Consider the following 15102-nt stretch of genomic DNA (forward strand, 5'->3'; position numbering starts at 1 on the left):
AATAAACCCCCTCCGAGCTAAAATTCGAAAATGTGTGAAATTGACCAAACACCCGCAACGCAAATTTATTTATCTCTCAAGATAGGGTGATAGGTAACATTAAAACTATTAAGATAGGATGTTTTCGAAGATCGTTCGGCAACGTGGACGGTGATGTGTGAAAGCAGTACACAATAATGTTACTTGAGATAACACACACGTTATATTTCAATATGTACAATGAACGAATACGTTATAACGAGCAAAAGAAAAATACACTGTGTGAGGTACTCGTTACAAAGAAAAGATCGCTAGTAGTAAGCGAACCGCTATCAAGATGCGCGCGAGCGTAAACGGTTGCCCGTGCGCATAAAACAATATAAGCAGATAATGCCATAAACTATAATAAGGCATGCATCAAAAAAATACGCTGAATATAAAATAAAAAAAACATAAAATCTCAACAAAAACCAAAATCAAATAATAAGGCAATCCATAAATAACAAGTTCAAGTATAAGTACGGACGAGAAGCATTCATTGTGAAGAACTGACGGCTGAAGTACGGACATTTTCTGCTTTCAATTTGACTGCGGTTATTCGGCGATAAAAATGCCAGGTGAAAGATTTAGTTCTGTGGAATTAACCGACATCCACTTCATTTATGGACTCGCGGACGGTAATGCTTACGCGGCTGTGCGACTCTATCAAGAACGATTTCCTGATCGAAGGATCCCAGATTCTCACACATTCACACGCATTCATCAAAGGTTGCGCGAAAATGGGGCTTGTTATGTTGCAAATCATGATGCCGAAAGGAACAGAGATGTAAGAGTCCCAGTTTTAGAAGAGGAAATTCTTCATCGAATTGAAGAAACTCCTTCAACTAGTACGCGAGTGATATCGCGTGATTTACAAGTGAGCCATATGGCAGTTTGGCGTGTTTTGCGAGAACAGTTATTATCTCCTTATCATATTCAAAGAGTGCAGGCTCTTCTGCCGACGGATTTTGAACCCAGGATACGCTTTTGTCAGTGGTTTTTAGATACGTGCATTGAGAACCCCGAATTTACGAGTGTTGTGCTTTTTACAGACGAGGCAAAATTTTCGCGAGAAGCCATAACAAATTTCCATAACAACCACATATGGACTGATGTGAATCCTCATGCCATAATCGAACGTAGACATCAACAGACTTTCTCTTTGAACGTTTGCGCAGGAATAATTGGCGATCGATTACTCAGCCCTGTGTTTTTACCCAATATCTTAAACGGAGATAATTATTTAAACTTTTTACGTGATGATTTGCCCTTAGACATTAGGCAACATCTGTACTTTATGCACGATGGTGCCCCGGCCCATTACAGGGTCACAGTGCGTGAGGTTTTGAATGAAACTTTTCCAAATCGCTGGATCAGCAGAGGTGGCTCAATGCCATGGCCTGCCAGATCCCCGGACTGTAATCCATGTGATTTTTATTTGTAGAGGCACGTAAAATCTTTAGTTTACGATCGACCCATTCCGAACATTAACAATCTGCGTGAATAAATTCTGAACGCATTCGCGACAATCCGGAACACGCAAGGCATTTTTGGAAGGGTACGGCAATCCATGAGGCGCAGGATGGAAGCTTGCATCGCAGCCAATGGCGCCCATTTCGAGCATTTTTTGTAGATAACAGTAAAATCATTTAAAAACTGAAAAAGTCTTCGAAATTGCCAGCTTGGCAAATTAATGTTTTCATGAGGTACGTTTTTATTTTTTCATTTTAGTGGCTAACTTTACTTCATAATTAGCTCGGAGGGGATTCATTTGCGGACCCATGTTCATAGGAAAAAAAAGTCTTATTTTGACCTCTAGAATACGCTCCTAAAGTTTAGTGCATCATTTCAGATACACCCTGTATGTGTGTATATAGTATATACAGGGTGTCCCAGAGCAAGTGCGATAGCCGTTAATGAGAGATTCTTGAGAGTATTTGGAGACGAATTTTCTAATACCAAAATGTTGAGACTACAATAGTTTTTAAATGAGAAGCGTTTAAAGTTGACTAATCGTATCGTCTAAAATTCGCGCGCTCAGGCACGGTACATTGCACAGTAGTGACAGGCTCTATGTACCCTGAGTTTGGATCATATGCGATATTACAATATCAATTTTTGATACTTTTTTTCATTCATTTATACGCCGATAATGAATGTATTGAACATTCTATTCATTCCACATTCAAACATTTCATAATAAGATCTTAAAACTTTAATCTGTCAATAAAAAGCAACGTGCATCGAACTGTCAAAGCTATCACATGAAGCTATCACACATGTCAGCCGAGTGACGTTGCTTATAGATTACAGATTCTGTATCACGCATATCATGTAATAATCTTAAAAATGTATATTTATAATAAAAAGTTCTGTTTCTACATTTTGTACAATTATTAGATCAACTTATTTATTTTAGAAAAGACAAAAATAATATCTTACGATGTGCGTGAAACAGAAATCTGTAATGTATAAGTAATGTCACTCGGGTGACATGTGATAGCTTTGACAGTTCGATGCACGTCGCTTTTTAATGAAATCGTTCGACCGAGCGATTTTGGGAATAGTTGCGTTTACTATCAATGATAAACATTCTTATATCTTTCTTTGAAAGAGAGAAATCCAAATCGTCGTCAACATCATCATAGCACATTTGCTTCTATTCATCGTCATCTGTGCATAGAAGAAAATGGCCAACATTTTGAGCATTTGTTATAAATCCACATAATTTACTCTCCTGCAAAAACGGCTCATTTTCGGGTATCGGTATATTAATAAAAGTTGCTTGTTTTGGTGTCCTCTATAACCCCCTGAAGTTTGTCGGTATGTTTTTGGAACACCCTGTATACAAGGTGAGCCATTTTAAGTAACGCATTGATTTTTCTCGAAAACCAAATCTTATATCGAAAAATGTTTCAGACAAAAGTCGTTTGGTTCGAAGGGGGCAAGATGATAGCATTATCAATGTAATTGTAGATGGCGTCACTTTAGAGATTTCATCATGGCGGCCATTTTTTTAAATGGAAGTTGATTTTTCTCTCTAAGTGAAAGTTGTAGCTGATAATGAAACGAATACAACAGTTTTTTGCAATTGGACCATTTTTCAGTACGTTACAGCGTTCCAAAGTATACTGTTTTATAATTTAAGTATACACATAAACCAAATTTTGTATCGAAAAATGTTTGTTACAAAAGTTTTAAGACTTCAAGGGGGACATAAGATGCTGCCACTGATTTGACCTTGGGTACACCTGTCAAGGTTATGTGAAGGTTAACTTTTTTTTTAATGGATCTCTTTATTTCTCATTATACAGTCTTGTAGCTTATCTCGAGAGCTTTTCAAAACGCTATAATAAAGTATTTTTTTAATAAATATTAATCGAGTTATGCGAACTACAGTTTACAGTACTGCCGGCATTTGCATTACCCAAAGTGTACCGTTCTATCAACTATCCTACTTTTAGCGCTACCCAGGAACAACGGCGTGGATGTAATAGGTTTCTGTTCCCTTCGGGGTGCTTGATTAACGCGAGTCCCCTAGCCTCTTGTGATTCGGGGTGCTTGATTTACGCGAGTCCCTTAGCCTCTCGCGATTCGGGGTGCTTGAGTTACGCGAGTCCCCTAGCCTCTCGCGATTCTGGGTGCTTGATTAACTGTTTCTCAGCATCTATCGAAAAAGCTATTCAAAGTTATCCCCGTTGGCTCGAATGCATAACCTGATTCTCTTTGCGAAGTGTTCGACCGTTCGAAGTAAGACAGCCCTTGGTATTGCTCTATAAGCCATTCGAATTCGTTCGATCATGTCTTCCCTTGTCGTCGGTTCCCGTTCGAACACCAAATTTTTCACATACCCCCACAAGTAAAAATCAGGTAAAGTCAAATCTGGTGACCGAGGAGGCCATGCAATTGGACCACCCCGTCCGATCCACCTACCGTTGAAGTTTTGATCCAGAAAATGTCTTGTTTCGTGCGAAATGTGGTGGCGCACCATCTATCTGAATCCACATTCTTCGCCTTGTCTCCAAATCGACTTCTTCAAGTAAAGTGAGTAAATGGTCTCTTAATAACTCTAGAAAGCTATGTCCGGTCACATTCTAATGAAAAAAATAAGGACCAATTAGATAACCGTTGACAATTCCACACCAAACTACTACACTCCAACGATGTTGATTATTAACTTGCCTATGCCAATAAGGATTGACATCCGACCAGTAATGACAATTATGTGTATTTAATTCTCCGGTATTTTTAAATGTCGATTCATCAGAGAATAGAACGTATTTAAAGAAATCTGCATCATGCGCAATCATTTGTCTAGCCCATTGACAAAACAGTACACGTTGTCGCATGTCATTTGGAGTTAGAACCTGCGTTAATGTGATATGGTATGGATGATGCTTCTTTTTCCTCAAAATTCTCACAATCGTTCTCTGAGGTATACCTGTTTGTCTAGCTATTTGGCGCGTACTAATATGAGGGTCAATGTGAACAGCCGCTAAGACAGCCAGAACACGTACATCATCAACATCATAATCACGTTTAGCGTGACAACTGACCCTGTTCGGCTCTTATCTTAAGCCTCCGAATGACGGTATTATTTTGATGTCGTCTGTTTGGATACCGATTTCGGTAAAGTCTCGCAGCTTCACGGTAATTGCCAAAACATTCTCCGAAAACTACTAACATATCGATGATTTCTTTAGGAGTATAATCACCTATGTCTACTATCGTAAAAAATATGTTACTGATAATATTATAGTTAAGAAATGAAAATATGAACAGAGAAGAAACTTTAACGTATATCTAACTTATCACGCCATAGAGTAGCAGAGCTTCCTCTCAGTATGTCGCAATACGACAGACTTAATTCGCGGTTTGGCTTAGCGACTTATATACAATCTTTGTGGAATTTTACTTTCGAGAAACGCTTTTAGTTCTCATAACTCGAATAATATTTAACGATATAATACTTTATTATAGCGTTTTGAAAAGCTCTCGAGGTAAGCTACAAGACTGTATAATGAGAAATAAAGAGATCCATTAAAAAAAACAGTTAACCTGCACATAACCTTGACAGGTGTACCCAAGGTCAAATCAGTGGCAGCATCTTATGTCCCCCTTGAAGTCATAAAACTTTTGTAAGAAACATTTTTCAATACAAAATTTGGTTTATGTGTATACTTAAATTATAAAACAGTATACTTTGGAACGCTGTAACGTACTGAAAAATGGTCCAATTGCAAAAAACTGTTGTATTCGTTTCATTATCAGCTACAACTTTCACTTAGAGAGAAAAATCAACTTCCATTTAAAAAAATGGCCGCCATGATGAAATCTCTAAAGTGACGCCATCTACAATTACATTGATAATGCTATCATCTTGCCCCCTTCGAACCAAACGACTTTTGTCTGAAACATTTTTCGATACAAGATTTGTTTTTCGAGAAAAATCAATGCGTTACTTAAAATGGCTCACCCTGTATATAGGGTGTCCCATTTTAAAGGATCTACTCAAATTTCTCAGAAACACTGCGTTAAATCGAACAATGTTTCAGACAAAAGTTGTTTGGTTCGAAGGGGGACATAAGATGGTGCAATTGGTTTGATCTTGTATAGTCGTTTGAAGGTCACGTAAAGGGCACTTCTAATTTTTTAAATTGAAACCCCAACTTTTTATTGCAGATTCTGATTTTCCATCGAAAAGTAAGTAACTTTTGTTCGAAACATTTTTTTATAAAACCCTCCTTATCCCGAAAACTCAGGTTCAACCTTTGGCGGACCAATGATAATAACTCACTTTATAATAAACATTGAAGTTTTTTCTTTAGTATTTTACTGTTTACCGTCGGCATTAGCGTTGCCCAGTGTGCACCACGTGGAGGTTGCTGATCGGATTTATACCTCTTGTGCGTGCGTGCGTGCGTGCGTGCGTGCGTGTGTGTGTGTGTGTGTGTGGGAGGAAGGGGGGAGAGAGCGAGAGAGAGAGACGTACACGCAAGCACACCGCAAAGACACACAACAAGCGCGTTGAGCGCGTAGGTAAAAGTGGTGGAAACTGTTCGAGCGAGATATGAGAAAGAAAACTGAGGCGCGCCATACTCTCTCCATTTAGTGATGTCAGAAAGCGTGCAACGATTCGCGAGACCATTCCCACTCCATCTCCACTGCATGCTACAAAGCACGCTTTCTGGCACCGCTCTCTCACTGCGCCGTAACCAACTACGAGCGCGCGGCTCGCCGACCTACGGCCTCGCTGCACGACCGTACTCTCATACGTTGATATCAATTAATCGTTAATAACTCGATTATTATTACGCAAATCGCAAAATGATATAGGACTTTCTTTTCAGCTTCACTTAATCTATCTCCACCTTTTCGGTCGATACTTCCCTACCGGACACCCTGTATAATTACTAATATAAAAAAGAATATAACTTGTAATAACTGTATATTATCTACCAGGGCACCTATTATCAAGTATCAACGATTCCGTTCGAAAACGTGCGTTTCCGACAACTGAGTTTCCGATTCCGATTTCGTTTCTGTCATAGAACTATTACACATCTCGTCGAAATCGGAACGGAATTGGCTTTCCGTATGTTTCACTAGATACTATTTGAAAATAAGTGAGACGAGAGGAACGGACGAATTGGACTATTTGAACGAATCACAGTACAAGAAAAGAATCTAGATTTGAAATGCATATACCGGCACAATGGGAGACAGCGTAAGTATAAAATATATTAATGTTATGTTAAAACTTTTAACATAACATTTTTATGTTAAACTTTTGGATTTATGTAAAGTAACAGTCCATATTAAAGTTGAAAGTAAGATATAATGTAATTATAATGAGCATAACACAGCACAGTGACAAAGATAACCTTAATTTTGATATATGATGTATTATTTTACATATTCTTTATATATTTATATATAAAGAATATATTTATAGGATATATATATTTATATATATAGGATATATTTTTTTAACGAAGTAATTTGTTATTTGCATTTGTACACATATGTGCTACTATCCAGCGAGAAATGACTTGTCCATCGACAATCAATGAGTCATTCCTCCCTGGGGGCAGTTTATATAGAATGAAAACGATACGCATGATATAATCATATACACAATGCAGATGACATGTATGATTGTTAATTAACATTACTATGTAGTTGCAATATATATATATATATATATATATATATATATATTATTACATTCTTTCATGAACAGATAAGAAAGAAGACCACAACGGAACAGCGACTTATTATGTTACATTTTATGGAAGAGCATCGAGACCTAGCTCAAAATCGTATACAAGGCCCAAACGGAAAGAAACAAGCAGCTCTTTTATGGGAACAGCTTGCAACAAAGTTAAATAGCTGTGGTAGTGGAACCACTAAATCTATCGATAAGTGGATAAAAGTATGTTGTGATAATATAATGTGTATTATAATTATAATATCAGTATTGCATGTGGTTCGCTTTATTATTTTCTCCAATTATAGAAACGAAAGGAGTGATAAGCGAGAATAAAACTCATAATTATCCTATAAAAAATGATTTCTAGATTTATAAGATAAATATGTTACATATTGCAGTCATGGAGAGATTGGCGCACGGATACAAAGGCAAAAGCAGCAAAAAATAGAAATTATTGTCGAGGCACTGGAGGAGGCGGTCCTAGTCCTACTCCTCTTCTTGAAATAGAAGAAAGATTAATTTCTTTAATAGGCGTGGAATCAGTTACTGGACACTCTAATGTAATAGATCCTGCAGAGGTTGGTACTATTATAAGCTATCAATTTCACGTGCATTTCGCGTTTATGTAAGCAGTTGATTCTTTTATATGACATTTCATATGACATTACTTTTTTATATATAGTCTATTGTCATTTCATTTCTATCTTGAATTATGCTATTTTTATTATTAATATCTTTATTGTATGCAGCCACCAAATTGGACAGAACATTCCCTACCAGTCGACAATTCAGATAACTCTGTTCCCGTTGCATTCCCAAGAGTTCCAGCTTCTTCACGCCTATCTATTCATTCACCTCACCATGCAACTGCTACACTATCTAACACTTCACATACTTTGCCTTCTCATTCTGTTTCATCTATATCCTCATCCGCTCATGTACAATTACCTATTCAGCCATCATGACACTCAACTTCCTGATTCCGTGCATGTTTCATCTTGTCAGCCTGTATCGTCTATATCTCCATCTACTTCTTTTGCTCAGAAAGACACCGCTATACTTTCTTGTCAATCTTCTCCAATTTCATTAAATACATCTGCATCTACTCATTCATCCATTAATATCAAAGACACACTTTCTGATATTATAATGCAAAAAAGGACACGTAATTCCGAATTTAAAGCAAAACGGTTGAAAAAGGAAGAAATGATAGAAGTCCGTGGTAAGAGATTAAAAGTAACAAATATATGAGGGATGTACTTTCAAAGACAATCAAGTCCATGTTTTAAAAGTTTTACATTTCTTTTTATATCAGTTTCGAATACTGCAAGATAAAGATATGAACATAATCGCGTAAGTAAATAGACAAATGCATATAAATGCACAACTGTATCTACAGCATACCAAGTGCTTCCATTAAGAAATAATATTAGTTGACTTCAAAACGCTCCGTTAATCTATTTGTCTATATTGAATTAGTCTCGGAATAAACCTAATTATCGAAATACAGCTATCGGAATAATAACTAAATTGCCTCATTATTTGGGCCTATTTCTAAACTACTATAAGAAGTGTAACATTATTGTGGTCAATGTTATATAAACGATAAATGTAAAAAACTTTCTATTTAAACAATGATGATCAATTCTTATTATGTCTTCTCTTTTTCAGATATTGACGTTCAAATTCTCCATGAAATGAAGACCCAGACAACCGTACTAAATAAAATAAGCGAGGCAATATCTGATATTGCTACTTCTATAAGGAACTTTACAAATCTAACTTCCGTAAGTATGGCATTTTTGTCATAAATAATATTATGGTTACAATGAAGATAACTCTTCATGTTACATATGCAGCATAATTTCATTATTCCATTATTCTTGAAATATATTTTCTTTGCATAATTACAAAATAAAAAACATTTGCCATAATATTTCAATTTATTTTTTATTGTCATTAATACTTATATTAATATTTATATTAATGCATAAATTTTAATCCTATTATTTTTCAATTATTAAAAATTAGTAAAACATAGTAGAAACTGTCCTATTTTATTGAATTTTATAATATTCGGGCAGCAAGTCTATCGCGTGTACGTTGGCCTTCATTGAATAAAGCTCGACTCTCCGGTACTGGTACAACCTCTATATTATCCATATCATTTTCTAATGCTGCAATAGCTTCTTCAAGGTCCGGAGGATCAGCCAAATTAGTCAGCATACACATATTGTGCAATGTTGCACAAGCATTAATGATTTCACCTGCTTTTTGGGGTGTATATTCTAAAGTACGATACCGAAGAAGGCATCGGAATCGTTTTTTAATACTCCTATGCAGCGTTCCACTGCATTTCGTGTACTACTGTGACATTCATTGAAATACGCCTCTTTTGTATCGGGCTGTGGTTCCGGAAAGGGTGTTAAAAGCCATGGCTCCAAAGGATATCACTATGTATTTATTTAATGAATACATTAAAAATAATGAATACAGTACAATCAAAGTATACAACATAGTGAAACAAGAACTAAGTCCTTATCACGTTAATGTAGTGAAGATTTTGCTTTCTTACTAAATTGTTAAATTGGGAAATAGAACTGATAAATAATGTCACAATATAACATGTAACAGATATTTCAATTAATTATTTGTAAACGAAAGCACACTTTGACGAAATAGTATACTTATTATAATTAGTAACTATTACCAAAGATCCAACAGTGATTTCCAGTTTCCTACTGTGTTCGAAGAAGATGTCTTACATAAGAAGTCCTCCATACAAAGGAGTCATGGCTGGAACCTGGATATCTTGCTATAATGTTTAATATGTTCAGATTGGAATCGCATATCTAAAAAAAGGCAATTCATATTAAAATATAAAACAAGGCAATTGATATTAAAGTTTAATATCTGCATATTACTGTTTCCTTGAATTATAAAATTATGTTATATTCTTAAATTATTATATTGTACAGAATATACTATAAAATGTTATAGTGAATAATCTATACCAAACAAGAGGTGTCGTGTTCATGATGAGACACTGTATGACATTGCAATATTTAATGTTATGAGGGCATGCATGAAGTACTAGCAATATAAATATAAGTCATATAGAAAAGTACAATTTTACTTACAATTTGTACATGTTGTGCATGATATCCTTTTCTATTTACGTATAGTCTTTCGTTTATTGCTGGTACTTTTATGGCCACATTCGTACCGTCAACAAATCCTACTAATCCGGGAATTTTAGTTTTATTATAATTTCTGCAACAATTATATGGTATTTACTCATATTATTCCCGTTGCAAAATGTTACAGGTGGCAGATACAAACGAAGATATGGAAATGTATTCTACGGAAGATCAATAACAACATGAATATATAAATGTTGTTCATGATATTCTTTTCTACTTATAATATCTACTTTTCTACTTATAATATCTAATATGTATGCATATTTATTTTTTAAATATACTGTTTTAGAGAAAGGATAATTCAAATTGTTTGTTTATACCTTTGCATAATCTCTTGTATCTCCTGTGGAATTGTTGGGAAGCGTATCCACTGTCTAAGCAGTCGTTCATTAATTGCTATTGTGACTTCTTTAAGAATAATACTAACGGTAGGTTGAGCAATACTCAATTTACTGTCCACTCCAACACCTTTTTGATAACTTCCTTGACCGTAAAAGTTTAAAGCACACAGTACCTGAAAAAATTATTCACATTTATATAATATTACCATACATAACATTTCATAGCAAATACAATTTTATTAAGAAAATAATGTATTTCTTTTGTTTTAGAAAATTGAAAATGCAAGTTTAAGTATATTCTTTTAAAATATACTTCTTCACATTTATCGCAAAGTATTTTACATTAATTTTTTCACTATGTCGTTGCTCAACTGCTTCTTTAATTACTGTTTGTTGCTATACCTTAATGTGATTAGGGATCACTTCAGCTCTCACACATTGAGGAAGATAAGGCTCCAATTGTTCTATAAGTGCCTGTACCATATGTTGTGTTAGTTGATACATGCCAATGAATTCTTTTTCGGGAATAGCAAAAGGATTCCATATATCTCTAATTGTTTTCCTTACAATTTTACTGGCATTAATTGCTGCGCGACGTTGCCTCTCTCTCTCTCTCTCTCTCTCTCTCTCTCTCTCTCTCTCGACGGAGTGCAACTAACTATATTTATAAAAAGAAAATATTTAAAAATAATTCAATACATATATATTTATACATATGGCTGCACAGTACATACACGTATATGATAATTAATGTTATTCTTTACAATGCATAATTATATATAATTAGAGCTGTATGTCTATTCTTTCTTTGGGTTTCATTAAGCGATATAATAGCGTAGCGGATATCAATATATAAATCAATAGATCAAATATACATAATATCAAACATCATATCATATCATAAATATTGATTAATATTATAAATATTCAATACTTACCATTGCTGTAACTTAAAATTTAATAAGGCACCAGTTTCTTCTTTTTAAACAATTCTTCAATAGGTTCAACGAATTCAGTGTTGGTTAATATTTCACGCGAGTTGGTTTACTATTCCGATCGGAATCGACTTTTCATTTGCTCGCGAGGTGTCGGAAACCTTCCGATCGATTCGGATTCATTCCTATCGTCTGTAATAAGACACTAGGGAAAAATTTAGGGAAAACGGAATCATTCCGATCGGAATTCGTTTCCGACAATATCATAATACGTGCCCAGATCAAAAGAAGTTCCAAACTGTAAATATAATAATTTAGTTTTACTTACAAGTAAACCTACCCAAATAATACATTTGGAGGTTTTTCAAATTTGGTACAAATGTAGAACTACAAAAAATATTTCACTCACGTCTTTTCATTTATGCTCATAAGTGATTTAAAGGGTTATACCCCTTAATAGTTAATACCTCTACAATGTTTATCCTCCTATCATCAATAAATACAATAAAAATACATAAGAAACTTTAATGCAAAATATAATTTTTTGGATTGCTAATTGTGAATATGAAATCAGATGTGCAAAATTATTTGTTTAAATAATAACATGTTTCAACAAAATAGCACTAAAAGAAAAACATAGTATAGACACTCACCACCTCATTCTTGATTATTTTCTGCTTCGGCAGGAAGGGAGTTTTTATTACCGAATGTGACAATTTTATTTGGAAATAAAGTTATTAAAAATCTGGTAATAATTTACCTAATATTTTGTTTCCTTACTACTGTAATAAATAGATTTTATATAACAATATTAAAAGAGAATGTTTACGTCAACAACATATGTAATGAGTAACTCAAAAATTCTCTATAATTTAAGCCATTACACACTTCAATGTTTTTTAATCTTCTTACGGATTTGTTTGAACCGTTTATTGTTCGAATAACTTAAAACAATGCATTTTACAAATTTTATGCTATATATAAGTATGTTATAGTTAAATATCACTTACTCTTATACTATATTAACTCTTATAACAAACTTATAATATATTCAGGAGTTAAAACAAGGCTTCGAGAACCAGCACAGTTATAGATGTGCAAAAGAAATTATATTTTAATGCAGTATCTCAATACATATAAAAACCTAACGAACGTTTCGGTCCCCTTCTTTGGGCCATCTTCAGCGCAAATATATAATGTCGGATATAAAATAGAATACAAGTAAAAACGTAAAAAACTCAGTCACATCTTCAGTAAATCCTGTTAGGTAGTTATTCTAAACCATCGCAATGGCAATCCAATTGCGATTTCATAATTGCTGCAATCATGCAGCAATTATGAAATCGAAACTTCAATTTAGTAGACAAAACTAATATACAGGGTGTCCTATGGGAAGTTGCTGAAACTAATCAGCTGTCATTTTTAAACGTATGCAGTTACTGAAAAAACAAAAATTGCGTTGGAAAGAGGAAAAGTCTGCAGTTTTTAATGGGTATAAATAAAATTTAGCAAAATGTTTGTATATCAGTTTATTTTATTAATGAAAAATATGCTAATAATCAAGTAAGCTAATGATAAATATTTTCAAAGTGTGCACCATCTGAATTTGTACAAAAATCAATTCTTTTACGAAAACTTGTGAAAACTTTTTCTAACATGTCGTCTTTAATGTTGCTGACGACCTTTTTAATAGCTACTACTAAATCTGACACTGTTTCTGGATTTCCGGCATAACAATGGTCCTTAATGTATCCCCAAAGAAAGAAGTCACATGGATTTAAATCCGGTGAGTACGGTGGCCATTTTAGCCCCCTCTGGGCAAATTTGGGGTATCCCAGACCGATGACTCGATTGCCATAAACTTTATGGATTGTTTCGAAGACCTCCTGGGTTCGATGTGGTGTCGCTCCATCCTGCATGAAATGAAATCCTCTGACCAGGCCTCTTTTTTGCATGAGGGAAGAGTTGTGTTTCGAGAAGCTGCTTGTAACTTTCACCAGTGACTGTTGATTCGAAGAATTGCAGATAAATTCCTTTTACCGAGATCACAGCCCATGCTGTTATTGTTTGTGGATGTAAAGGTTTAGTCAGGGAAACGTTGGGATTTTCCGACTCCCAAAATCTATAATTTTGTTTATTAACATAACCATTTAGCCAGAAATGTGCTTCGTCCGTGTAAATTATCAATTTTGCATCAAGTTCTCCATCTTCAAACATTCCATTTATCGTCTTGCAGAATTCCACACGTTTCGTCATAACGCGTTTGGTTAGCAATTGATGCGATGTTATTTTATAGGGATGCATTTTCAGGAAATGTTTTAAAATCCTGTGTAACGTTGTTTTGGATATTTCAAGAGCTTGGGCAGCTTTCCGAATGGAAGAATTTGGATTCTCTTCAAAATACTTCTTAATATCTTCAATGTTTTCTTCTGCAGCTACAGACACAGAAGGACCTGGCAGATCATGTCTACGGTCTTGGATAGTCCCATACTGCATAAAATTATCGATAATTCTGATAAAAATAACGCAAACCATTATTTTAATGCAGATTTATTGTCAAAAAATGGAGTGACATAACGCATACGTTTAAAGAAATAATAAATTCTAACCTTTTCAGCGTGTTTTCGCTCTTAACTTTATGTGTTCCGTATTTAGTACGAAACCCCCTGTAAGCATTGCTATAAACTTTTCCTCTGGAAAAGAAGCACTCGACAAGATAAATCTTTTCTTCCGTCGTCAGATTACTCATTTTGACGCGCACGGACTTGCATCTACCACAACCAGAATAAAACTGCGGACACTCAGATGAACGACCGTTAACTGTAAGACCCTTTCTGAAGTCATGGAGGGGAGAACCAATCGTTTACTTTCAGCAACTTCCCATGGGACACCCTGTACATATGGTATCGGTGAGGTTAACATATGAAGGTAAATAAAAAACGACAGAGAAATCAAACAACTTACAAATGTCAAACTATATAGAGATTCGAAACTCCATCTTGTAATGATGCTCCCGCTCTTGTTACGTCAATATTAAATTAAAATCAGCGTTGCTCTTGTCAAGAACCAAGTTGTTCTGATCTGATTAACTAGTCAGACGAAAATGGTACGTTGGCTTATTCCTACATGATCTCATAAACATAATAACACAGCGAGAACATCAAAACAACTACATATACTTCGTACACTCAATTCAAATCTTCTTAAGCCTGTCGATGACATTAACATAGTACATGGGTAAACGTTCGGTATCTGTCTGCAAATTCAAACTTTCTTTCTGTCTTTTAATAAAAATCATTTCGGAGATTAATCGCTTATTCAAAAATGATTCATGATCCAAGATTTTAATATTTTCCCAATCGAAGTCATGGTTAAACTGGAGCCTATGTTCA

At 34.8% G+C, this 15102-nt stretch overlaps 3 protein-coding genes across 3 annotated transcripts; 1 reads left to right on the forward strand and 2 right to left on the reverse strand.

The window, feature by feature from the left end:
* Nucleotides 1–3947: 3947 nt before the first annotated feature.
* Nucleotides 3948–4560, reverse strand: LOC113561697. Its single transcript, XM_026968523.1, has 2 exons — nt 4118–4560; nt 3948–4057 (listed from the first exon to the last, which is right to left on the reverse strand). The coding sequence occupies exons 1-2, from the start codon at nt 4365–4367 to the stop codon at nt 3948–3950; spliced, it is 360 nt and encodes a 119-aa protein (XP_026824324.1). The 5' UTR covers nt 4368–4560.
* A 1767-nt stretch (nt 4561–6327) lies between these two features.
* LOC105278607 lies at nt 6328–10734 on the forward strand. The gene is made up of 5 exons (XM_020031390.2): nt 6328–6745; nt 7262–7453; nt 7630–7809; nt 8903–9018; nt 10559–10734. The coding sequence occupies exons 1-4, from the start codon at nt 6734–6736 to the stop codon at nt 8930–8932; spliced, it is 414 nt and encodes a 137-aa protein (XP_019886949.1). The 5' UTR covers nt 6328–6733; the 3' UTR covers nt 8933–9018; nt 10559–10734.
* LOC105278606 (putative nuclease HARBI1) lies at nt 9238–11887 on the reverse strand. The gene is made up of 5 exons (XM_020031389.2): nt 11714–11887; nt 11178–11433; nt 10755–10948; nt 10372–10504; nt 9238–10083 (listed from the first exon to the last, which is right to left on the reverse strand). Exons 2-5 carry the CDS (start codon nt 11277–11279, stop codon nt 9970–9972), a joined length of 543 nt encoding a protein of 180 aa, XP_019886948.1. The 5' UTR covers nt 11280–11433; nt 11714–11887; the 3' UTR covers nt 9238–9969.
* Nucleotides 11888–15102: the final 3215 nt, after the last annotated feature.

The sequence above is a fragment of the Ooceraea biroi genome, chromosome 3 (assembly GCF_003672135.1).
Source record: "Ooceraea biroi isolate clonal line C1 chromosome 3, Obir_v5.4, whole genome shotgun sequence".
Classification (NCBI taxonomy): Eukaryota; Metazoa; Arthropoda; class Insecta; order Hymenoptera; family Formicidae; genus Ooceraea; species Ooceraea biroi.